General features: G+C 35.3%; 1 protein-coding gene across 3 annotated transcripts in view; it reads left to right on the forward strand.

Annotated features, from left to right (window-relative positions):
- UPF2 (UPF2 regulator of nonsense mediated mRNA decay) overlaps nt 1-26,887 on the forward strand; it is a 109,273-nt gene that overhangs the window by 55,648 nt on the left and 26,738 nt on the right. For all 3 annotated transcript variants that reach the window (XM_059404330.1, XM_059404329.1, XM_059404331.1), the window contains exons 9-16: nt 802-910; nt 9,395-9,508; nt 11,763-11,879; nt 13,744-13,929; nt 16,213-16,416; nt 17,110-17,385; nt 19,525-19,708; nt 25,419-25,558. In XM_059404330.1, coding sequence (XP_059260313.1) covers nt 802-910; nt 9,395-9,508; nt 11,763-11,879; nt 13,744-13,929; nt 16,213-16,416; nt 17,110-17,385; nt 19,525-19,708; nt 25,419-25,558 — 1,330 coding nt within the window. The remainder of the gene's footprint in view (nt 1-801; nt 911-9,394; nt 9,509-11,762; nt 11,880-13,743; nt 13,930-16,212; nt 16,417-17,109; nt 17,386-19,524; nt 19,709-25,418; nt 25,559-26,887) is intronic.

Below are 26,887 nucleotides of genomic sequence, written 5' to 3' on the forward strand. Positions count from 1 at the left end.
ATCTGCAGCATTGGCTGAGTATTGCATCATTTGGAAATCGAATTCTGTAAAATAATGGCTGTGGCAGGAATGGAAAGTAATTTTAGCTTGTGTATTCATTCTGATTAGTAGTGGCTGCCTAGAGTGCTGGGTTAAGCAGGACTCTGGGGCTGCATTCAGATTTGATGAGAAAGCGCTCTAATAATGAAAGGGGGTGGCAGCATGAATAACCATATATTTGCCAGTTATTGTCTAAAGTAAGAGAGGATAGGCACTGGGGGTGAATCTGAGTAGCTTCTGTAATGAATAAGATGCAGAAGTTAGGGTGTGGGTTTTGGATAATATTTTGACTTCTTAGATGCCATCTTGGTTATTGGTTACCCTTTCACTTTAGACATTAAAGTTTCCAAATAACTTAACCAGTGGATAAAAGAAGGAAATAGTTTAAAAGGATTCTGTTTTGCACTATGTAAGTGACCATTAGGTATGTTTACTTAGTAATTATGTGATCAAAAATTCAGGCCATGTCAAAACTTGATGTTTTCTGCACTTGGTATTTCATATATTATCAAAATTGTGTACTCAGTGAAATTGCACATGTGCAGTAAATGCACTGAAGAGCAAATGCCAGATTCTTAGTAAGCTTTCACAAAGCAGGTTGAATTTCCTTATGCTTCATTATGATGGCAATAATAGGCACATCTGTACGATTACTAGTTTTTATCATTTAATGTGTGAATATATCTGAGAAAGTTTAAATTTTAAGATTAATTACTTCTGGTATGTCTTTCCTTTTACATATATCACATATAACTTTTGCAGGTTGGATTTGCTACCATTTTATGCAAGATTGGTTGCTACATTGCATCCCTGCATGTCTGATGTAGCAGAGGATCTTTGTTCCATGCTGAGGGGGGATTTCAGATTTCATGTATGTATTTAAGCATTTATTTTGTTATATATGTATACACACATATTTATATACTTATAAGTTGAGTGAGGATTCTTTAAGAATATAATTTTGTATTGGTAAGCATATTTCTGAAATTTGATAGTGGTTAAGAGTTCAGAATTAATGAGCTTCTGAGATTTTAAAATGTAATTTTCTCAACAAAGCTTGAAATTGATAAGTAGTAGTAATAGATGAGCTGCTGCTGCTACCTTGTTTCCTACAGGTACTGCACTTTTTTGCTTTTGTAAACTAAGAACCATTCTCTAAGGTCAAGAGAGCCAGCAGGTCTCACTGGTGTTGCCAGAAGAAACAGGATTGGCTGTGCAAGTCAGGGCACAGTGCCTGGAGGATGCCCGTTGGGGTGTCGGGAGTCCAAATGTCTGGGGTACACGAGGTTGTATAATTTATCTGAGCAGTGAATGGTGTGATAGCCCATGTTTTTATTGATTCTTGCCTTAACAATCTTTATCTTGTATAGCGGTAAGTTCTTAAAGAGTACCCTGGTAAGTACCAGGGACCAGTTTCCAGACAGCTTCTCTCTCTTTCTGGTTCTAGGAGTCTTAAATTACCTGTTAGCTGTTCTCCAAATCCATACTACCCATCACCTCGTAAGGGTATATAAATAAAGCCTTGAAAGGAGTAAAATGGTTCCTTAAACATGACTGAAAGTGAGACTGAAAAAGCATGAAATTCAAGTGGTTATATTAGCCAATGGGAAAAAATTGACAAACTTAGCTTAATAGCAAGTTGCTTGTGCTGCACATAAATGTTTGCTGTGCCCAGCATGCACTTTATTGCTCATTGTACAGAAATTGGTATTGCTGAGTGCTCAGAGAACAGTAATAATTCCTGAGAACAGGAATCTCACAACCTAGTTGTGAAGAAAAGGCATAAATACAAAAATGAGAGTGAAATAAACATTTAAACCCTGAGTATATTTGATATTATAAGAAATTGCATGTTTAATTGCCAAACGAATTGTTCAGGAGTAAGAACCTTGCGTTCAGAGAAGGAAAAAGTCTTCAGTGAAGAGTGGGATGACTTCTAAAGGCCTCTTGCCATAGGAGTTAGTTTATATGAGATTTGTGGTTGATTTTTCTGGGGCAGTTTTTGCTGAAGTGTGTTCTGGATTTTCATACATAGTATTAAGCAAGCACCGGTTTCTGTGTTTTTTTTTTTTTTTAAGGATTTTATTTATTTACTTGAGAGAGAGACAGTGAGAGAGAGCATGAACGAGGAGAAGGTCAGAGAGAGAAGCAGACTCCCCATGGAGCTGGGAGCCCAATGCGGGACTCGATCCTGGGACTCCAGGATCATGACCTGAGCCGAAGGCAGTCGTCCAACCAACTGAGCCACCCAGGCGTCCCCGGTTTCTGTGTTTTAAAGGCTGTTTGGAAACACTTGAGATCAAGAGAGTTAAATAATTTTGTTTTGTTCCCTTTTAAGAATTCCCAAAGCTTTAATAGGGTAATGTGCACTTTGAACCTCCTGGAAGGGTCAAAGAACACACTTTGATAAATGCTGCCAGTTCAGGGATTGATGCATCAAGAGTTATGATATTCTTTTTGATTTATTTAATCCCATTATGCAAAACAAATTTTTCCTGGCAGACAGTATGACTCTATTTATATGAGTCACACATATACCCCTCAACCAAATCCAAAAACAACATACATGCTGGAGCAAGCATAATTAATGCTTTTGCTGAGAAATTTAAGATTAAGAATATTCTATTCATAAAAAAAAAAGAATATTCTATTCATGTATCCTTTGCTTCCCACCGAAATTGATAATTGAAATTGATAATTGGGGTGAGAGTTGTGGGACTTGGAAGTTTCGTTCCTGATGTAATGCTTTGTTACGACTCAGAGACTTAGCGGAATTCTAGGAGAATACTGTGGGAACCACTGCTTTCAGGGGAGAGAAGAGTAACTTGAAGTCACTTGATCAAATAACTTGATCATTTCTGCTTCCTCCAGGATCTATCTTTTCTAACCCTGACATCTGCAGACTTTGCCAGCAACTTGCTTTTTGTCTCTATATGTGCCTAAAGTTTCCCATCCTTAAGTGAAACTAAAATAATAGCAACAAGAAAATGTCTTCAACCTTACCCCCCACCCTCTTTCATTTGTTTCTTGTTCGAGTTGTTTTAGAGTATACTTGTCTCTTCTGCTTCTGACATTTACCCTTTATTTCATCATAGCACCCTGGCAGAGACCACCAGCATCCTCTTAATCACTTTAAGTTAGTTGATGTCCCTACAGATTCTAAACTGCTGGACTGTTCTTTTTTTCTGCCCTTCTGTCTGCCCCACTTGCTAGCATTGTTAACGCTGGTCGAGTTACTTAAGTGGGGATAATACCGGTATCTTTTCAGATGGGATTGTTCTTATGTATTACACAAGATAATGGATAAAAAGTTCATCACGCAGTGCTCAGACATAGATATTATTACAATAATAATCATCCCTTCTCTCCCACCACACTCTCCTGGTTCTTACTTGACTGCTTTTCTCAATATCTTGTATCAAGAGTAAAATATCTTCTACTTTTTTCCAGCTGAGTCTGTATTTTTGCATTCCCCAGACCTTCTTCTTCACCCTCCTTTTTGACAGAACACATTTTACCTGGGCTTTAGTTGACTTTTATTTCTCAGCAACCTCAAATACATGTCTCTTGCCAGAACCTCTCTCTTGATGCTTAGAAAGTACTCATGTAGTTCTAGGTAAATATGTTTATAAAATAAACTCATGAATTCTCAAAAAAAAATCTTCAGCCTTCACTTCCTCATATCAACCTTCATTCTGTCTGTAAATTTGCAATATTTTTTCTCTAGTCTCTAAGAGAAGTACTTCTACTTTTGCTCTTTGGACATTCCGGAGCCAGCCTTCACCAAATTCTGTTGGTACTATCTTCTAAAATACTTCTCCAAATCTAGCATCTCCTCTTCATAGCTTGAATTATGAGAATAGTGTTGTACTTAGGCTTCCCTGTCTTTGTCGTCTAATTCCAGCATATTATCACAATCATACCCTTTGTTTAAGAATCTCACCTGAGGAAAAAAAAAAAAAAAAGAATCTCACCTGAGAACTAAAACTGGTTAACAGCACTATATGAAATCTCATCGAGTAGTCCAAGAAATTCTAGTTAAAACAACAATTAATCTACTAATTTGACCAACAGATTAGTAAAGATGATAGAAACCAGAAACCACATACACTTGAGGTCAGAATTTGGAGGAGGAATTAGGTAATATGTTTCAAGGTTCTTACAGGCGTTTATACATTGGACAACTTTGAGAATCTGTCCTAAGTAATCCTATATACCCAAAAAAGCTTTATTCATATCATGAATTGTGGGGAAAAAATGGAAAGTAAGCTAGAAGCTCAACAGTGAATTAAGAAAATGGTCAGGTAGTTGCAGTGCTGAAATGATATAGAGCCATCGAAAGTAATACTTACTAAAAAATTTTCGTAACAAAAAGTGCTTCTTTTGGTGGAAAAAAAAAAGCAAGCTGTAAAATCTTACACAGAATAAATTTATAGTTATGTTAAAATGCTTGGAACGTAAAGAAAGAAAAGAATTACATATCAATATGTTAGCAGTGGCTGTCTTGGATAGTGGGGCAGTAAGAAATATTTTTTTCCTTTCTAATTTTTCCATGTTCTCCAAATTTTCAGCAGAGCCTACTTTACAGCGAAGGGACAGCTTTTATGTAAATATAAGCATATCAGACTGACCTTTTTTTTTTTTTTTTTTTAAAGATTTTATTTATTTATTTGACAGAGATCACAAGTAGGCAGGCAGAGAGAGAAAGAGGAGGAAGCAGGCTCCTTGCGGAGCAGAGAGCCCGATGTGGGACTCGATCCCAGGATCCTGAGATCATGACCTGAACCAAAGGCAGAGGTTTAACCCACTGAGCCACCCAGGTGCCCCTGACTGACATTTTTTAAATTAGCAGTCTTTCAGTTTTTTTAAATCAAATCTCTCTAGTGGTAAAATAAATTGACCACATATCCCAATTTGGCATACTTATATATTTGCAGTTGTATGAAATATTTTATGTAAATTTATAAAATAAAAGTAAATTGAAAAGTGTGAGATCAGAACATAAATAGAAGTTCCAAGACTTTTTTGGGCACCTGGGTGGCTCAGTGGGTTAAAGCCTCTGCCTTCGGCTCAGGTCATGATCCCAGGGTCCTGGGATTGAGCCCGCATCAGGCTCTCTGCTTTGTGGGGAGCCTGATTCCTCTTCTCTCTCTGCATGCCTCTCTGCCTACTTGTGATCTCTGTCAAATAAATAAATAAAATATTAAAAAAAAAAAGTTCCAAGACTTTTTTTCCGACACTCTAGTAGATCAAGAGTCTTACCTACCTTACCCTGGAGATCAGTGGTCCACAGCACGAAATAAACTTTGAAGGCAAGTTTACTTGTTTATAGACTTAGTGCCTTCTTAGTGTCTAGTGTATAGTAGATTTTCCAAAAAATTAGAATGATTAAATGAATAAAGTTTATGTAGAACAAAATGAGCAAATTATAGAGGACAATGTATCATGTCTATTTGAGTGAAGCTATAGAAGGACCAGTTTGGGGAGGAGGGTCTTCCTAGATAGGCCTCGGAAAGCCTTAATTTTTATATGTTGATGTATCCAAGAGTTTTTATTAATGCCTAGGAATTTAGTTATTCAGTTGATCTCAGTTTTAGCTGTCACTAATAAATGAGTTGTAAGCAACATTTTTGCTAAGTAAGATTATGTGAGTAAAATTCTGTAAGAGACATTGAACTAGAAATATATAGAAAAAATTTTTTAAAGATTTTTTTGAAGTTTATTTATTTGACGCAGAGAGAGGAGAGAGGGAATATAAGCAGGGGGAGTGGGAGAGGGAGAAGCAGGCTTCCTGCTGAGCAGGGAGCCTGATGTGGGGCTTGATCCCAGGACTCCCGGGATTGTGACCTGAGCTGAAGGCAGACACTTAATGACTGAGCCACCCAGGCGACCCAATATATAGAAAATTTTACATTGTTAGTTTATTTACTTCCGCAGAAATGTTTGGACATACCTTTTTGATCATAAGGAGTCAACAAATGAGACTAGAAAATAATGAATAGTCAGAATAAGTCAGTCTTTTTTATAAGTTATAGCATTTTAAAAAGCCTTCATTTTGGGGCACCTGGGTGGCTAGTGGGTTAAAGTCTCTGCCTTCGGCTCAGGTCATGATCCCAGGGTCCTGGGATCGAGCCCCACATTGGGCTCTCTGCTCTGCGGGGAGCCTGCTTCCTCCTCTATCTCTGCCTGCCTCTCTGCCTACTTGTGATCTTGGTCTGTCAAGTAAATAAATAAAAATCATTAAAAAAAAAAATAAAAAAAATAAAAAGCCTTCATTTTTTTCATCTGAAAATGAGGGACTGAGGTAGAATTGATTTTTCATAATTCATTTAAAAATTCTATAATTTTGTCATGTTACTTAGATTATACCTCCTTACCCTCAATAATATTTAAGAATAATTGTAGATGGTACACTATGTTACTTGTTTTGAAAGTTATAATGCTCAGTAATACCTAAAATTGTATCATGTTCCACAGCAGTTACTAAGAGCTTGTACATGCAGAGTCACCAAAGAGATTTTTAAAACCATGTTTGTATACTTCTCAGCCCCACACCCTCTCACGATTCAGCTTTAGTGTATTATTTTTGAGTTGCTTCCTTACACATATTTTGTTTCCCTGTTTCTTCAGCTGTAGAAGAAAGACATGCTCAGCATGGGTTCTTTAGAAAATATAAGATACATAATTTAGAAAGAAGAGGGGAAGCCTCATAATTTCATCACTTTAAAGCAACCTTATTACTTTTTTTAAGATTTTTTATTATTATTATTTATTTGACAGAGATCACAAGTAGGCAGAGAGGCAGGCAGAGAGAAAGAGAGAGAGAGGAGGAAGAAGCAGGCTTCCTGCTGAGCGAAGAGCCCTATGTGGGGCCAGATCCCAGGACCCTGGGATTATGACCTGAGCCGAAGGCAGAAGCTCTAACCCACTGAGCCATCTAGGCGCCCCCAAAGCAAACCTATTAATCCTTTTGTATATTTTCTTTACCTTTTTTTCCTCTGTAGTTTTTTCTGGGTGGGGTGAATTTATAGTATATGATTTTCCATTCTTTGTTTCTCACTGAGAAGCATTTTGCCATCATTCAAAACATCTCTTATACCATTTTGAAGGGGGTATAATATTTTGTTCTGTAAACCAATTGCTTAGAAATCAAGTGAAGCATAGCTGCCGTTAATACCACAACTGCCTCTGTCATCATCACCATCCTTATTTTTATCTATATTTTACTAGGCGAGCCAGTGGGTGAGGAAATTTTTGTGAATTACCCAAGATTATATACCCCCAGAATGGTGTAAAATGACTGAAAGGGGCTCAGATTTCTGACTATAAATTATTTGCTCTTTTTTGTCCCTGTGATAATCTATAAACATTAAGCATTTTTGTTTATTTGTTCACTCCATAAACAGTTATTTCGTGTCCACATAATAGTGATACAAATATACAAAGATGAATAAAATTAGTAGTAGCTAATATATATTGAATTCTTCCTAGCGCCAGGCACTGTGCTTTACATGTATCAGTTGACTTAAGACAACAACTTTGAGGTAGGTTACTTTTATTAGTTCCATTTTAAAGATGAGGAGATTGAGGCAGAGTTTACGTAACAGCTAGTAAATGATAGAGCTGGGATTTAAACCCAGCAAGTCTGGTCCAGAATCCATACTCTTAGTGTATCCTAAGAGTTCATAAAATAAGATAAATCAGGGGTGCCTGGGTGGCTCAGTGGGTTAAGCTAGTTAAACCTTCAGCTCAGGTCATGATCGCCTTCAGCTCAGGTCATGATCTCAGGGTCCTAGGATCGAATCCTGCATTGGGTGCTCTGCTCAGCAGGGAGCCTGTCCCCCAACCCCTGCCTGCCTCTCTGCCCACTTGTGAACTCTGTCTGTCAAATAAAATCTTTAAAAAAAAAAAAGGAAAAGAAAAAATGATAAATCAGTACGAGAAGCCTTTCATACGTAGTACTTAACAAACATTTATTTGTGAAAAGATCTTTATGAAAGCTGTGCTCTTTTCTGAATTGCTGAAACAGTCAAGATTTAAGTTCTCTAAGTTGAATTCTGTGATTTTATTTTTAATCGATGCAGTTTTATTGATGCTTTAATAAATGCTTATAGTGAGCTTCTACTTTGCTCTGATGTTTTAAATGAGTTTTATTTAAAATTTATACCTGAAGAGCTAAAAAATCTTAACACCTATTTCTGCTTGCTATAGAAAGTAGGTCCTTAAAAATGAAGATGATAAATTCAATCCAAGTGTTAGCTCCTTGAGTATGTAGAAGTTTAGTATTTATATAAATGACTGTCATTAATCATCTAGCTGCTTGTGAGGTTAGGAATATTAAGGTAGTGGAATTCTCAAGTAATAGGAAACTGGGATTTTAGTACTGATCTTTCATCAAGTCATCTGAGAGCTTTGTCTTGTTTTGATGTTAAATTATTAAGTCAGATTATAACCTATTGTTTCTTTCTCAGAATGTTGTTACGTGGAACAAATAAGATAGGATAGTAACCTGGAAAAGAAAACACTAAACTGGTTTTAGTGTTTGAACAACTGAATAAGAAAGGAGAGGATTCTGAAAAAGTATATTATAACTAGTTCGAGACACCACCATGTTATTGTCACTGTTGTTCACATAAAAGATTTTTAGACTGTTTGCTGTTAGTCTGTTTGCTGTTAAAATTGTAATGCATTTACATTTATCTTGACATACATTTGCTTTGTACTATTATAATAGGATTTTGTTATGCTGAATATTTTTTGAAACATGCGTCTAAGTTAGAAGGCTTATATTTGCAAAGGGTTTGAAATTTGATATACAGCCATGACTGATGATAAAAAAAGAATAGTGATTATATCAAAAATGTCACTGTAATGAATTTATGATAGAAAATGCATACTGTAGTTCATAAGTATGATACACAAAGCCTTGCTAATATTTTTGCTTAAGAAGCTCTTGGTACTTATTTTTAAAGCAGCATTTCAGTAAGTGTTTTCCTTATAATATTAGTGAGATGTTAACTCGTAGTTGCTAGCATCTCAAAAGGAGCTTTATGTTAAATAAATGAATTAAATTAGGTTAAATAGGCTTCTTTATTTGAGAACCTGTTTAAGCCCAATAAAGTGTATCATTTCTCAAAATTATTTGACCATGGAACTGTTTGCAGATCATATCCCAGCACTCGTGTTCCACAGAGCTTACTTTGCCTTAACTTAAAGTAATTTGAATAGCAAGAAATTTATGCAGATTTATTTAAAATATTTGGGGTGAATGCAATCTTATTAAAATTACATTTTTTATCAGAGATTTCAAAATGTTAATTCTCTAAGCTAATGTCTCTTTTCTTTTAATTTGTAGGTACGAAAAAAGGACCAGATCAATATTGAAACAAAGAACAAAACTGTTCGTTTTATTGGAGAATTAACTAAATTTAAGATGTTCACAAAAAATGATACATTACATTGTTTAAAGGTTAGTGCCGCATTGTTTGAGTTGTTTTTAGTAGACAAAGTTTTAGTTATAAATGCTGGAAAAAAATGAAATAAGTAAGGAATATTTGTTTAATATGGAGGACAAGAAAAGAGTAAAAAAGAACTTTAAATAGATGAGCAAAGCCAAAAATAAATAATAGTATGGTAGATAGAAATACAGCTATCACAGTAATTACATGAAATGTAATGGGACAAAATACAGGAAGTAAAAACTGAAGAATGTAAGACTTTATTAAAACAACACTGTAAAATAAATAAATAAATAAATAAATAAATAAATAAATAAAGCACTGTAGGCTGCCTTTAAGAAAGTTAAATATGAAGACCCGAAAGGCTAACATTAAAAGGTGGGGGGAGTATACCGTGGAAGAACTGACTAAAAATCACTTGGTTTGGGGCACCTGTATGGTGCAGTTGGTTGAGCATCCAACTTTTGGTTTTGCCTCAGGTGGTGATCTCGGGGTCATGGGATCGAGCCCCATGCTCAATACAAAGTCTGACATCCTCTCTCCCTGTCACTCATGCTCACTTGCTCTCTCACTATCTAAAATAAATAAATCTTAAAAAAGAAAATATACCTGTTTTCATTATCATCAAGCAATTAAGGTACAAAGCATTTATTGTAAATAAAGAAGGACAGTTCATAATGACAAAGAGCTAATTTTAGCAGGAAACTATTACCTTCCTGAATCAGTATGAATCCAGTAAGGGACCTTCAAAATATATAAAGCAAAAGTCAACAAGGAAAGAAGTAAACAAATCCACGGTCATGGTGAGAGACTTAGAAACACCTTTCACTAACTGAAAGAAGAGGCAGACGAAATTAGTATGTGTATACAGAACTGAACAATACAGTTAACAACCTGGATCTAATGGACACTATACCCAGCAGCATCAGAACTTAAAATCTCTTCAGGTTCACGTGGGTCATTTACCATAACTAACAACAAAAATCGCAGCAAATTAGAAAAGACTGAAATTACTCGATTATGTTTTCTGTCCGCAACGGAATTAAGCCAGAAATTAGTAAGTAATTATATGTGGTAAAGCTGATGCAGCAGAGATGGAATAATTCTAAAATTTGAATTGATCATGACAGACAATGACAAATTTTGTATCAAATTGATTTCCTTAGGTTGTTAGGTATGTTACACAAAGTGGGTCTCACGGATTCAAGTACATTTGGAAAACCCCAAGTTAAACAAATTTATCAAGTTTCTTCATTGCTTGATTTCTTAAGAGTGTTTAAAATATTAATAGTCATTGTAGATAATTAAGGGGTTAAGTTTCCTAAATCTACTTGGAGCATCTCAGAAGACAGCAGAGTACATTTAGGGATCTCTGGACAGCATTTCAAAAACGATTGTGAAGGATTTCTCAGTGCTATATTTGAAGGGAATCATACCATGGAACAATTTAAACGTTAGTATATTTCTTTATAGTAATTATTACAGATAGATGGGAAGGGTATACATTTCTTTGACCTAGAAATTCCATTTCTATTTGTTTGCTTTAAGGAAATAATAAATGTACAAATTTATCTACAAGGACGTTTGTCCCACAGTTGTTTAAGTAGCAAGAAATCGTAAACAATTTCAATATCCAGTAAGTAAGAATTACTTAGGTTTTAGTGTAGTTCATATTATGCAGTAATATGCCTCTTTTAAATCATGCCATAGAAGGATAAATAAGGACACAGCAAAATAGTTGTACTAGCTAAAAAACACCAAGTTATTAAATACTGTGATATGTTTGAATCTGTTTTGATTTAGAAAATGTGCATAGAGAAAGATTAGGAGGATAAATACTGAAATGCTATAGTAATGTGTTACATTTCTAAATTTCATACAGTGCGCCTGTTTTGGTCAGAATTTTACAAGGGAATGTCCCATAATCCAAAAACCACAAAGTGATTTAGAAAATGTTAGTTGTGTTGTCTATGTCACAGGTGTTTAAATAAATAGCATCTAATAGTCATTATATACAAAAGGCTTTGATACTAGTTTTCGTATATTTATCTGAATGAAAAGACATTAAGTATATTGAAGATTTTATATAAAATTTTTGTGACTGAACACAAGATACTCATCAGTGAATCTTGTTAAGCCAAAGTAGACTAGCTTTTGTTTTTCACACTTGACATTTCTGAAGTTGTTATACACATAGATCTGTATTTTCTTTAACAGGATTGAAGTGTTGTCTTTTGTGTTTTCTCACCATCATTGTTGTTACAGATGCTTCTATCAGACTTTTCCCATCACCATATTGAAATGGCATGTACTCTACTAGAAACCTGTGGAAGATTTCTTTTCAGATCACCAGAATCACACCTGAGGACCAGTGTACTTTTGGTAAGGGCTTGAGGATCCTAGCAAGAGCTTGAGGTTCTTGATTTACTTAAGGGGTTAGAAATACTGACCAGTGCCTATGTTCATGGTCTGCTATATAAAAAGAAACATTTCGGCCTAAACTAGAACCTCCCATATTTATGTGCTGTGGCCATTCCAGGAGAGTTGTAGGAATTTTCCTCACTTGTCTGCCAGTGAATTCACTGTATGGTAAAGGAGGATTAAGTTCAACCCCAAATACCTTTTGATAAATGATGCAAATGAGCAAGTACTGGTGATACTGTTGTGTTAGAGCTGTTTTTTATGGATGTTCTTGAATGTTTAAAGAAGCTGTTGTTTGGGGCGCCTGGGTGGCTCAGTGGGTTAAGCCTCTGCCTTCAGCTCAGGTCATGATCTCAGGGTCCTGGGATCAAGCCCCGCATCGGGCTCTCTGCTCAGCAGGGAGCCTGCCTCCCCCTCTCTCTCTGTTTCCCTCTCTGCCTACTTGTGATTTCTGTCAAATAAATAAATTAAAAAAAAAAAAAAAACCTTTAAGAAGCTGTTGTTTATGTGCCATAAGCATATATATATTGTAAGCTTAAAAATATAAAATTTAATTTAAAAATTAAAAACTATAAGCTTGAAAAATTAACTTGGGGTAGAAGCTATTTTTTAAGCTACTTAGGATGCTGAAATGGCCATCAAGTTTATTAAGCAATTAAGTTCTTGTGCTTATGGATAATATCCATGCATTCCCTTGCAGACTCGGGAGGATGGGAAGTGTGATGGCAGAGGGAATATTGATGTTAGTGTTAAAAAGAGCTCAGGTTTAGGAATTCCTGGGCATAGACTGTCGTTACATTAGTGTTACTGTTACAGAAGTCTTGATTATATAATTTTCATTAGATAATTTAGTTTTTTTAAAATCCAGTTGTGAGCTTGAATGCTCTCTGCCAATAATATTTAATATGAAGAAACAGAATTTATTTCTAATAAACAAAAATATTAATCTGGAGGCCATCAAATGGAATTGATTTCCAAATTTTCTGTAGGCTTGTATCACATTAGTGACTTAAACGTCATTCCAAGTTCACATTTTTTTTTTTTTTAAGATTTTATTTATTTAGTTGACAGACCAGAGATTACAAGTGGGCAGAGAGGCAGGCAGAGAGAGAGGAGGAAGCAGGCTCCCTGCTGAGCAGAGAGCCCGATGCGGGGCTTGATCTCAGGACTCTGAGATCATGACCCGAGCTGAAGGCAGCGGCTCAACCCACTGAGCCACCCAGGCGCCCCCCAAGTTCAAATTTTTATCCTAACAAGGAAAAAGCTCTTGTTCTTTTGGCTCAGGCTCTTAAGGTTAAAAGAGACTGTATATGTAAAAATGTGATAGAGCTAGCTTTTAAGGTCTTGTATTTATTTACAATATTTGAATCCTCTATTTTTGCTAGGAAAAACATTTACTAGTCATGGTGGTATGGGTGATACTGGATTGGCTCAGTGGATCTTTTCCCCTCTTACAGCAAAAGCAACAAGCTTTTATCACTGGTTTACTAGATGTGTGTTTGAATCAACACCTCTTGGGTTGATACTCAGAGCTGTGGACAAGTTAATAAACCTGGGGTGCTTTTAGTTTTCTTGTTCGTAGAGCTGTGTCAGAGCCTAAGGACTAACACCAAGTAGTCTTGGACTAATTTGTTCTAAAAACATGATTTTGGTATATTGGTGTGCTAATACATTCTTAGAAATACCTAGTGATTGCGTTTTTTTGTGTGTTTTTTTTTTTTTCTTTTTTAGTCCTTTATCCTGAAGTCCTATCACTAAGAATAGAAATTTGGTTAGGAATAAAGATTAGAATGAAAGTATTTTGATTTAGACATTTTTATTTTAGGAGCAAATGATGAGAAAGAAACAAGCAATGCATCTCGATGCAAGATATGTTACAATGGTGGAGAATGCATATTACTACTGCAACCCACCTCCAGCTGAAAAAACAGTGAAAAAGAAACGTCCTCCTCTCCAGGAGTATGTCCGGAAACTTTTGTACAAGGATCTCTCCAAAGTTACCACTGAGAAGGTAAATCCTGTTGAAATCATAAAGTAATAGTCAATTTGATATTTGTAGTAATGCTAAGATGATATAATACTCAACAGAATTAATTATTTTTCATTCTAGTGATTGTAGTATTAAGAACAGTGCAGTTGGCTTGTAGCCTGTGTACTAAAATGTTTCGGTTCAGGACATATATTTCAATTTCTCCAGATCAGCTTGTTTATAAATTGCTTCAGTGTTCGACAAAGTACTGGTAAGGAATGTAAGCAGCTTGCATTATTCATATTCTGTAACTGGAGAAATTGAAGTAGAGCTGTTAAAGTTTCAGCAGTGAAGTTTAGGAGAGTTAAGATTAGATCACAAGGGGCGCCTGGGTGGCTCAGTGGGTTAAGCCGCTGCCTTCGGCTCAGGTCATGATCTCAGGGTCCTGGGATCGAGCCCCGCATCGGGCTCTCCGCTCAGTGGGGAGCCTGCTTCCTCCTCTCTCTCTCTGCCTGCCTCTCTGCCTGCTTGTGATCTCTCTGTCAAATAAATAAAATCTTAAAAAAAAAAAAAAGATTAGATCACAAGTTGAATTGTGACTTCTTCTATACAAGTCATACTAAAGTGAAAGTCATATGATGAACATAAGATACAGGACACATGTTTTGTTTTCCTTTTGTGACTCTTGTTACATTTGAATTAATTAATTAATTAATTACTTCTGAAGTGATTATTCTAATTTTAATTTTGGTACTGTTTATATTTGACATTACTACTTTGTCTCTGATACTATATAATGAATTTGACTTTTAATATTCTGCTTCAGTATAGGGGATCCTAATCTTGAGTGGGCTTTAGTAGGTCCATGGCCCCCTGAAATTTCATAATTTTGGTCATTTTCCAGAAAAGGTTAAGAAATGCTGACCTGTTTTCATAATTATTGCAGTTACCTTGTTAGAAACTTCACTTTCAAGTAGGATATGTTGAACAGAACATTTCATGGTTAACTCTTGAAATTGAAACAACACATTGTATAGAACCTTTTTCCTCTTTAGGAAAAAAAAAGTGAAACAGATAAGCTGTTGTACAGAGAAAACCTGTGGGAGAAGAAAAGGTGTGCAGTAATACATGCATTATACACGGGTAATGAGCAATGATCATGTGACTTTGGAAATTGGACTCAACTTTCAGAGAATCACAGATAGTAGTTGTTTCAAACAATAAGCAATTTGAAAGCTATTTTAGAATTAGCTATAAGTTTAAAAATATAGGTTGCTCTGTGGTTGAGACAACATTAATATTTCCACTGAAGCTGATTTGAGAACATATTAAGTGCTTGAAAGATGGATGGTGGCTACAGTGCCTGAATGGCTCAGTTGGTTAAGCATCTGCCTTCAGCTCAGGTCATGATCCCAGGGTTCTGGGATCAAGTTCCACGTTGTGCTCCCTGCTCAATGGGGAGTCTGCTTCTCTTTCTCCCTCTGCCTCTCCCTGCTGCTGCTTCTCTTTCTCTCTCTCTCAAATAAATAAATAAAATCTTAAAAAAAAAAAAAAAGATGGGTGGTGGCTATAGAGATGAAGAGTGCTTTGCAGTCTGCTAATAGTATCCTTTTTTTAACTTTTTTTTTTTGTTTTTCAGAATAAAAATGGGAGGAACTTGATTATAGGTAGAGCTCTGCTCACCATCTCATTACCAGTAGAGTTTTTGAAATAGTAATGGCTGACTTTTCTGTCATACTTATAACGAGTCAGACAGTTCTATGTGCCTCACATAATTTAACTTTGTCTAATCCTTAACAATAGACTGTGGAGTAAGTGCTGTTACTATCCCTCTTTACACTTGAGGAAACAGGATGCTGTATAATGTTAGTTTTGTATAATGTTGTATCCTCCATATCAAGTGATCTTTTAACCCACTGATCTTGGGTTTATTTATTTACTAGAAATTTTTGATTTACAAAAAGTACCTGAGATTATTTACATTAGTGATATGCAAAAGAAAATATTATTTTTTGTAAACCTTGGGTATGTGTTTGTAGTGACTGGCATTATGGGTATATACTATTAGCCTGATTGAAGATCTGGAAACTCTAGGAAATTTAGGGGCATCATGAAGAGATATAGGGCAAACGTGAATAAATTTTGCCAATAATTAAAAGTATTTCACTTTTCTTGTCTCTAAAGCTAAGAAGCTGGTAGAGGATCTCTAAAGTATTTTTTATTTCAAAAGTTAAATGACTGCAGAATCAAAATATTTATATTATTGGGTATATTAGAGTATTATGTACTTATCTTAGTAATTGAAACAAAATTCTCTCCGTGTAGGTTTTGAGACAGATGCGAAAGTTGCCCTGGCAGGACCAAGAAGTGAAAGACTATGTTATTTGTTGTATGATAAATATCTGGAATGTGAAATATAATAGTATTCATTGTGTAGCCAACCTCTTAGCAGGCCTGGTCCTCTACCAAGAAGATGTTGGAATCCATGTTGTAGACGGAGTTTTAGAAGATATTCGATTAGGAATGGAGGTAATAAGGACTTTCCTTGAAGTCATCAAATTGGAGTTTGTGGAGAATGTAAACTTTTAAATCCAATTATTAAAAAGAGTAATTTGGAAACCTTTCTTTCCCTTGTGATGTCAATTTAGTGTTTCTTTAAAATTAGTGTGGTCTCAGATTTCCTAGTCATCCTTCAGGCTAGTGCTGGAGAGTTTTTTGCTTCTTTTTCTCAAGTTCAGTTAGGCTTATTTTGGAAGAGTATGATAGATTTTAATTATTTCTAGGGCACTATAACTCAGGTTATAGGAATCTATAAATCTCTTAATTAGGTGAATTGGTAATCTTTTGGTAAGAATTTCTATATACTGTTTCCTCTTTCTGTTGGCTCGTCATTTCCTTAATTCATGGATTACAGAAAAATAAGTTATGGGGGGACTGATAGGGAGAATTACATCTTGACTGTATCATCAACTTAGTTAATGATAATACTAAATTTAAATATTTAACTTGTTCTTTTTAGTAAAACATTTTAAAGATAGCCATTTCTTAAAAAGGATATGCAGAAGTGATCACTTAACTAGAAAATAAGGAAAGGACCCGTTTTTTTCCCCTCTGTTTAGTGTTCTTTCAATAATTGGTATTATCAAGTGACAGAGGAGAATTTTACCTCTTGTCAACACATTACTGTTCTTTAATGGAAATCTGTGTTTTTTTTCCCTTTAGGTTAACCAGCCTAAATTTAATCAGAGACGCATCAGCAGTGCCAAGTTCTTAGGGGAACTTTATAATTATCGAATGGTGGAATCAGCTGTCATTTTTAGAACTCTTTATTCTTTTACTTCATTTGGTGTTAACCCAGATGGCTCTCCAAGTTCACTAGATCCTCCTGAACACCTTTTCAGAATTAGACTAGTGTGCACTATTTTGGATACCTGTGGCCAGTACTTTGACAGAGGTTCCAGTAAACGAAAACTTGATTGCTTCCTTGTATACTTTCAGGTATGTGAACTAAATATTCAGTTTGGCATCATTTAATGAGTTGGTTGTGTTACAGAAATATTAGAGAAGAAACACAGCATTCATATATCACATATAAGATGTGTTCATCATTAGATTAGATTTTTTTTTCTTCCTGCAAGGATGTTTTAGAGATTAAACATATATGATGAAAAGAATTCTACTATATAAACATACTATTTGCATTGTTGCTTTTATGATTAACAATGATCATTGGGGAACTATTTTGGTATGGTTTATAAATTTGGTATGATTTATGGATTATTGTTTTAGTATGATAATTTATGACTTTATATGTCTGATAACATTTTCAACTCATCTGTGTTCTGATTTTACATTAAAATTCTTGTTTCTAAATGATTTCATTTTTTTCTATCATTTTTGGGAAAATGTGCTCTTCTCAACACAGGAAAAAGTATTTGTTCATTCATGGTAAATTCTTGGGTTGTGCTTCTCTCTCTATCCTAATATCAGTTAATTATATAAACTTAAAATTTAGACTAAGTATAATATAAATTAAATTCAGAAACAAGTATGGAGACAGTTCTACAACTTTTATAAGGTTGGTGTTCCAAAAGTTAACTTAGATTTAGGTTTAACTGCTCACTATTGAATTTTCCAGGTGTTACTAAAATAAAATACCAAAAGCACCATTCAGTTATATATGATCATTCTAATGTATATAATCTCTTGATAGTATTTTCTTCACTTATTTTGTTGAAGAAAATACATTTAAAATTACGACTTTTGAAGTATCAGAAATATATCCACATAGTGGCTGCTGTTAAATGAGGGCAAATGCTCTGGGGGAAGAGCAGATAACTTTGTTCTGTCACCGTACCTATGCAGTAGAGGACAACTTGTTACTCGCTTGTTTTCTGACTTGATAAGAAGAAAATGGGGAGGGAAATTCTACAGATTTGAGAGTCAAGATTGCCGGTAATATGCAAGGACTATCATACGTTGGAGACCGTATCGAAACCAAAAGTTTGTGGCAAAATGTCACTTGTAACTCTCAGCATCAAAAGTAAACTCTCTTTCAGAAGAGTGTCCTTATTTGCATTCACTCTGAAATCCCAGACTGAGAGAAAAAAGCCACTCAGAACTATCCAGGAGCAGAAGGAGACAAAAGTAGTTTTTGAGTAACAAGCAGAAATGTGTAGCAGGATATATACCTAGGGAGTTGGGAGTAAGGAGTGAGTAAGGCCTGGGGGATGAGGGCAGTGTGTTCTAGGTCAGAAAATGTACATGTACAGTTAAGTATGGGAAGGCCAGATGGAAAGGACCTTCGCAGTGGTGCTTCTAAACTTTAATGTATATATGTGCCACCTGTAGATACTGTTAAAATGCAGATTGTGATTCATTTGGTCTAGGGTGGGGGCCCAAGAGTTGGCATTTCTGACAAGGTCCCAGTTGAAGTCCACATGTCAGTAGCAAGGACCTAGAACAAATTGGAGAGGAGAAAGCACCCAGAAGGATACCCTTTTATATATAAGCAAATTCTTGGGTTGTGCTTTTTAGTTAAATTTACAGATAACAAAGTAGAAAATAGAATGAAGGAATCAGGCTAGGAGAAGCCAGGGAAGATCTCTGAACAGCACCATGTATGACACAGTAGCTGTCCAATAAATGCTTGTGGATTAATGGTTTTTATATATTTCAAAAACTGTATCTTCAGATACTTTTTTTTTGTATCTTCCGATACTTTGACTTGCTTAAAAATCAAAGCAAGTAGCATAGAGAAAATACTAAAAATGTATCAAAACTATGGTTTGAATTTGGTTTTATTGTTTTGTAAAATAAATATTTAAACCCTGTTTGGGGTTTGGGAGTGGGATTTCTGTTTCAGTACCTAGAAATTTATTTGATATTTTATTTACGATTTTTCCTTGTGTTTAAAAAGGATTTTTGACAGTTGTAATAAAAAAAAAATTAAAATCACCAAATGGCTTAGAAAGTGGATTAGGGTTATTACTGTTGACCATTAAAAATGGTAGGTGTTTTGTATAACTCTTTAGCTTAGTTATTTTAACTAGGTAATATCACAATATAGATTATTATTTTAAAATATTTTTGTTCTTTAATTTCCTATAGCTAAACTTATTTTTCATTTGTTATCAGCGTTATGTTTGGTGGAAGAAAAGTTTGGAGGTTTGGACAAAAGACCATCCATTTCCTATTGACATAGATTACATGATCAGTGATACACTAGAACTGCTAAGACCAAAGATCAAACTCTGTAACTCTCTGGAAGAATCCATCAGGCAGGTACAGGACTTGGAACGAGAATTCTTAATCAAACTAGGTAAGCAGTTAATTACAGAGAGAAAAAATGAAGATGATGTTTGGCAGATTGTTTCTAGAATTTGCTTTATATTGTTGTCAGTGTTTGCTTTTGTATACTTTCTGTTTTCACTGTTGAGTGTTGTATAATAGTGTAGGTAAGACCTGGGTGACATACTTCTTGATTTCATTAAATAATCCCAATTTGGAGGAGAATAGTCATGTAAGGAAGGGATAGTGATGGAAAAACACTTCCTGTCAGCCTCTCTTAATTAGTGGAATTTTTACTGCTAATAGAAAACACCTGGGATGCCTGGGTGGCTCAGTTGGTTAAGCAGCTGCCTTCGGCTCAGGTCATGATCCCAGCGTCCCACATCGGGCTCCTTGCTCAGCAGGGAGCCTGCTTCTCTCTCTGCCTCTGCCTGCCACTCTGTCTGCCTGTGCTCACTCTCTCTCTTTAAAAAAAAAAAACAAAAAACACCTTTGATGAAAGCATTTCTTATGTATACAGTATATATTTTAAACAAGCATTATCTTCTAACATAGTGCAGGCAGACACTGTAGGGGGAGTATCAGAAGTTTTGGAACGACCTTGTGGAATTTCAGACCTTACTTGGGAGAGTAATCTCTATTTCTTAGGACTAGAGAACTATGCGCTATAGGACGATTGATCTGTTTACTTTCTCAACATTCTTCTGAGACTGTTCTTGAAGAAGAGTTAGCTCTTGAACAGCTCCCACCAAGGGACTAGGAGCTGACTAACTTTATCAGTGGAAATAACTGGAATGAGATGCAGCCTTACCAATCCGTTTTGCTTGCTAATAGTTCTTAGCATGTTAGCATGTTTTATTGTAGCCATTTCAGAGTGACACGTTTTTAGGCTTTAAGCTAATGTTTTATTTCCTGCCAGCACTTGGTACCCATATGTCTGTCATTAGGGGATCCTTAAGCTTCACCATTTATGCTAACTGCATAAATTTACTATGTTGCATATCTAAAGTACTTCCTTTCATGGGAGAAGTATTTGTGACTTTTTTCCTCTAAAACTATTTTTTTCATATTATATCCAGCATTTTAATTTCTTTCTCCAAGGGTCCATCCTCTGGAGAATATGATTGCTGTTATCTATTTGAGCAGTATTTTTAAAGATGCTACTGATTGTACAGCTGTTCACTTTTCTACCACTCCACCCAGAAGGGCATATGTGATTCCTTTGTTCTTTGAACTTTGTCCCCAGTTAACTACCCTTTTTTCCCTTTTCAGATTTCCAGTTGTATAAAATGATCATTTCAGGCAGAGTACTCACTTCTCTTGATTATTTCATTTACTTCAAATGCTTTTAAAGAATTTTTTATTTTAAAGATTTTATTTATTTATTTGAGAGAGAGCACGAGAAGGTGGGGGAGGGCCGAAGGAGAGGGAGAAGCAAAGTCCCTGCTGAGCAGAGAGCCCAACACAGGGCTCAGTCCCAGGACCCTGAGATTATGACCTGAGATTAAGGGCAGAGGCTTAACAGACCGAGCCACCCAGGCGCCCCTACTTCAGATGCTTTAATATAGTTAAGTCTTAGCCTTGTTTCCCAAAAACGTGTACAGATGGTACATTCTGTGTAGTGGGCATCGGGTAATACTAGTTTGACACCTGGTTTAGTAGCAGCAAAGGGTATGGTATACTTTATCTTTTTTATAGAGCAAAGGGTTAAGTTAAAGGACCTCAGGCTTCTTTTGAGGGGTCTGTTCTTATTTAGAATATGGGAAGGAAAACACAGGCCACCATTTGTGGATCAAATTCTAAAGATGATGGCTACTAGAATCAGTATGCTCTCAAGTTGTCCCATTTTCCTCCTGTTTTAGAATCTAAGTATCAGGAAGAAGATGTACAGGAACAGTTTATATTACTCTATTTCCATATCTTGCCTTTGGTAGTTTTTTTTTTTGTTTGTTTTCAAGCACTTTGTAAATTCATTATTATTTTAACTTCGTAATAGCCCAGTGTTAAAGAGCTACAACGTTCCTTTTTCTTTTGAAAGTCATTTTTATATTATTCAAAGTAGAACTTGTTTGGAGCACCTGGGTGGCTCCGTCATTTAAATGGCTGACTCCATTTTGGCTCAGGTCATACTCTCAGGGTTGTGGGATTGTGCCTCACATCAGGCTCTGCACTCAGCACAGAGTCTGCTTGAGGATTCCCTTTTTCTCCCTCTGCCCCTCCACTCACTTTCTCTTTCTCTAAAATAAATAAATACATCTTAAAAAAAAAAAAAGTAGTACTTGTTTGTGGCAAAAAATGAGAAAAATACCAAGAAAACAAAAATCATGCTCCATACACAAGAATAATCACGTGTTGACATTTTTTGGTATATGTTTTCGTCCTTTAAAATTTTTTTCGTGTTTGCAGTTTTGTTTTTGTTTTTGTTTTTTTTTAAAGATTCTACTTATTTGTCAGAGACAGAGGGAGAGAGAGCGAGTGAGCACAGGCAGACAGAGAGGCAGGCAGAGGCAGAGGGAGAAGCACTCTCCCTGCCAAGCAAGGAGCCCGATGCAGGACTCGATCCCAGGACCCTGGGATCATGACCCAAGCGGAAGGCAGCTGCTTAACCAACTGAGCCACCCAGGGGTTCCTCGTGTTTGCAGTTTTATAACTAGATTTTTTTCTACCTAATATATTATGAAATTTCTTCCTGATATGAAATATTTTTCTAATTCTTAATTGGCTGTATTCCTTTGTATGAATATGCCATAATTTATTTAAACCTATTGCTTGGCACTTAGGTTATTTCCAGTTTTACATTACTATAAATAACATTTTTCTGTGATATTTATGTGTATCTTGGTGTTCTCAGTATAGACTTAGAATTACTGGCTAAAACATTCTCTATAAATTTAAGAACAAAACCAAAATGGTCATAGGCAATATAATTTAATCTTGTTTTGGAACTTCTAGATTGTATCATCATATAAGGAACAGAAATGAAGGAAATGGAAGTGAAAAAGAAAGAAGCCACATGAATAAATTATAAAACCAACAGTGTATTTCACAAATTAGTAAAAAAAATCAGTAGAACAGAACAAAAGGCCTAGAAGCACCCCCCAATTAAATAAAAAATAATTTATATATAATGAACTAGGAATATTAAAAATAGGATAAGGGCAGCAGGTCAGCATTTTGGAGGAAAATTGATACAGAGCCACAACCTATCAAACTGCAGATGGATTATGGAGTTAAAATATTTTTAGGGACACCTGGGTGGCTCAGTTAAGCATCTGCCTTTGACTCAGGTCATGGTCCTGGGATTGAGGTCCCGCTCCTTGCTTAGCAGGGAGCCTGCTTCTCCCTCTACCTGCTGTTCCCCCTGCTTGTGCGTGCTCTCTTCTCTTTCACTCTCTGACAAAATCTTTTTTTTTTAAACTATTAATTTTTAAAAATAAATCTGATTATCAAATATTTAAAGAGGCATTAATTTTCTCAAATTTTAAAACAGTAGAAGAAAGCATATACATGGCAACAGATTGGGGTGTTTAAAGCTTTTATACAGTACAAAAATAAAATCAAAGTGAAAATAGTCTCCATGCCAGGTTAGTTTCACTTTACAAAAAGAGCAAAGGCAAATTGGTAATAGATAAATGAACATGATAGATAAATGAACATGACATAATCACATGGTGGGAGGGCAATTGGTGTTTTTATTGAGTACTGTCTGATGCCAGAGTGACACAGGAAGGTAATGTTAGTTATATTTGACAAATCAAAACACTGGGTTAACCTGCCAAGCCAGAATTCAAAGACTGCTCTCTCTGACATATTAAGTATGGGAGGAAATGCTTAACATCTCTTGTAAGCAGAAAAATAAAATTTAAAGCAGTCTGAATGGAAATATTATTACTCTCTTTTATGAGCAGGAGAACTGAGGCACCAAGAAGCATTTTATTGTTTGTATTTTGTTAACTCGATATCCTGTGGGTGTACATTTTTACTCCATTGTTTAAGATTGTGTTCTAGGGATCAACAGCTAGATAGTTATTATACTGTTTAGCAAATGCAAAATATATTTATAAATTGTTTTTTAAAATATCCTGCAATGTAAATGAAAATGTGTTAGAAATAGTATGTATTTTCCTTACAAATTGGAAGTATGACTGTCAAAACAAAGCAACTTCTACATTATAGTTCTTCCCACTATGCATGTTTTAGGTGGATAGAAAAAAGGTGTAAGGACAGCTCATGCTATGTGAGTTTACCAGCACTGTGATATTTTTTACTCAGAAAGTTTAGATTTAGACAGTTGTGACTAAATTTTTTGGCTTTGATAGCTTAAATAACAGTCTAATATTCTGCTCTTAAAGTGCCTATATATAAATAAGTAAATAAATAAAATGTTTCTGTATAAAATCTGTATTTGTGTTTGAAAACTAATAAGTGACAGAAATTTTAAGTTAATGGATTCTCATTCTGAAGCAACAACTTCTTTTCTCAGTATTTTAAAATATTAAAACTTCAGTTACCTACCTTAATCACCTTGTACTTTCATGTTTTTGTTACTTCTTGGTTAATTTCTTAAACTTAAGACACTGGAATAATTTTTTACTCCTATTGGATAGGTTATTCAAATTCTTTGGACTTCAGTATTCCTCATAAAATGAAAGAGTTAAATCATTATATGATTGCTAAAGTTTCTTTCTGCTCTAATCATCTAAGAGTCTGAATAAATAATTATTTACTAAACACCTAGTATGTATTTATCAATATATGGCCTGTGATAAGTTTTGGATATATAAAACAATTCTTTGTCTTCAAGGGCCTTATAATCTGATATAACGGTTATGAAATCTTTAGGAAAAAAAAATGTTGTAATGGTGTATCCTTAAATGTAAAGTGCTATGAGATATTCAAGTGCTTTAGGAGCAAGTAGGAAGAGTAATAGGTTGAGGTACTCATTGAATTTATGCAGAAAGTATAAAATTTAGACTGAACTTTGGGAATGTACAGGAAGGACTTGAAAGTGTACTTTGAAGGATATTCTCTATTGAGAAGAGTATCAGATGAGCAGGAGTCCAAGATGGTATGCTTTGTGACAAAGAGGCCCAGCTATAAGAGAAGGCTCAGGAGAGAGCAGCAGAAAGTCAGATCAGATGAGGCATCTTGGAGTAGAGTGGTTTGGAATTCAGATGTTAATTAAGAATTGACTAGGCCTTGAGCTGTGGAAGCAAATTCAAGCTAGGGTTCTCTGAGGAGGAGAATGCCAATACTGAAGAAAAAAATTAAGCCCTTTGGTAATATAACTTTGCCTCCTTCCCTCAATCTTAATGTGTAGACATTCAAGTTGATAGCCAAATGATTTCTCTATGAAGGCAACTTAATTTTATATCTTTGATGTTGGAGGTATTCTAAAATGTCACGTGATAAAAAGTGTGGCTGAGGCTTCATCTTACATGGTTAAGGCTGCATTTTATATGCTGGTATGTTTTGTGTTCCTCTGAGATGGAGATAAACAAGCTGAAAGAAAAAAATATGTATGTGTTTATGCATATAGATATACATATATATAATGTGTTAATGCTTTTTTGTTGAAATGAAGGTCTCTGTAGTTTGTAAAATGTTTCTCAAATAATTTTAAATTGTATTCTTACTATTCTGAGAAAATGGCTGTTAAATTATCTCACTAAAAAAAGTGGTATAATATTGAAAATTTACTCCTTTTTATGTTTTTTATTCCACTTTCTCCTCATTTCAAGGCCTAGTAAATGACAAAGATTCAAAAGATTCCATGACAGAAGGAGAAAATCTTGAAGAGGATGAAGAAGAAGAAGAAGGAGGAGCTGAAACAGAAGAACAATCTGGAAATGAAAGTGAAGTAAATGAACCAGAAGAAGAGGTGATGACTTTTGTTTATAGGCAATAGGTACATCTGTACAAGAGTATCTTGATTATTTGAGCCAAAGTTTTCTTTAATTTGTAAAATAAGATCTCCTCCTTAGTTTTATTATAGGAACTGTAACTAGTAGTATATGTCTGTTATAAAACCCCTGGAATTAAGGTGGGTTTTTTTTTTTTTTTTTAAGTAAGAAAATCATAGTATTGACCAGAAGATCATAAGACATTTTTTTAATAGGAACATTTTTTTGGAGTAGATTTTGCACTAATTAGATAAACAGAATCTAATAAATTAAACATCCTTAGTAGATGTGTCATTGAAAAGTGACTCATTTTCCTGTATTTCTCATCTGAAGAGTTGGGATGTATTTTTTCTTTTTAAAAAGTAAACTATAACTTTGAAAGTTGTATAATTTTTCACCATTGTTTACTTTTCCATTTGCAGTTGTAAATATCATACATGATACATATGTGTTTGCTAAGTAGAAAAACACAGTGTTCAGTTGGCATTGCATGAGCCTTGTCTTCTTCTCAAGACCACCCTTTCCCATGGCTGCTCTCCAAGTATAGGGAAAACATTTTATTTTATTTTTTAAGAGATTTTATTTATTTGAGAGAGTGAGAGTATGAAAGGGAAGAAGGTCAGAGGGAGAATCAGACTCCCTATGGAGCTGGGAGCCCCATGTGGGACTCCCATCCCTGGACTCCAGGACCACTGCCTGAGCCGAAGGCAGTAGATAACCAACTGAGCCCCCCAGATGCTCAGGGACAACATTTTAAAGAGAGAAAATAGGTTGATTCTTGAGAGCAGTGTGAGATATTCTACAACTTAAGCTGAGAAAGGGCTACAGTGTACTCTTCAGAAAAATTGTGCTCTTTTATTCTTCTTGGTCCTTAGCTTGGTCCTTGGCTCCATATGGCCTTTCAGAGTTATTCCTAGCACCAAATAGCCAGAATATTTCCTCCTGAATATCAGCTGTGTAAATTAAAGATAACAGTAAAGGTGAAGTAAATGTTCTGCTAAAATTCTAATTTTCTGTAGTATAGCATTTATATAATTTAGCAGTAAGTGTAAGATTTAATTTATCATTATAGTAGTAATAGTATTTATATTACTATTTCTCATACCATGCTGTGAGGTAGGTGAGAAGATAAGGCACAGGTAGTTTAATATGCCCAAGATCTCACTAAGTGCTGAGCCAGTATTTGAATTCAGACAGTGTGACTTGTGCTCTGCTGCCCCTCCTGCTTTCCTTTGCCAGCTTTTGTGGTCCATTCACTTCCAGAGTGCACAGATTATTATGTATAATAGGCATTAGGATGTGGAATT

The sequence above is a fragment of the Mustela nigripes genome, chromosome 6 (genome assembly GCF_022355385.1).
Source record: "Mustela nigripes isolate SB6536 chromosome 6, MUSNIG.SB6536, whole genome shotgun sequence".
NCBI lineage: Eukaryota > Metazoa > Chordata > Mammalia > Carnivora > Mustelidae > Mustela > Mustela nigripes.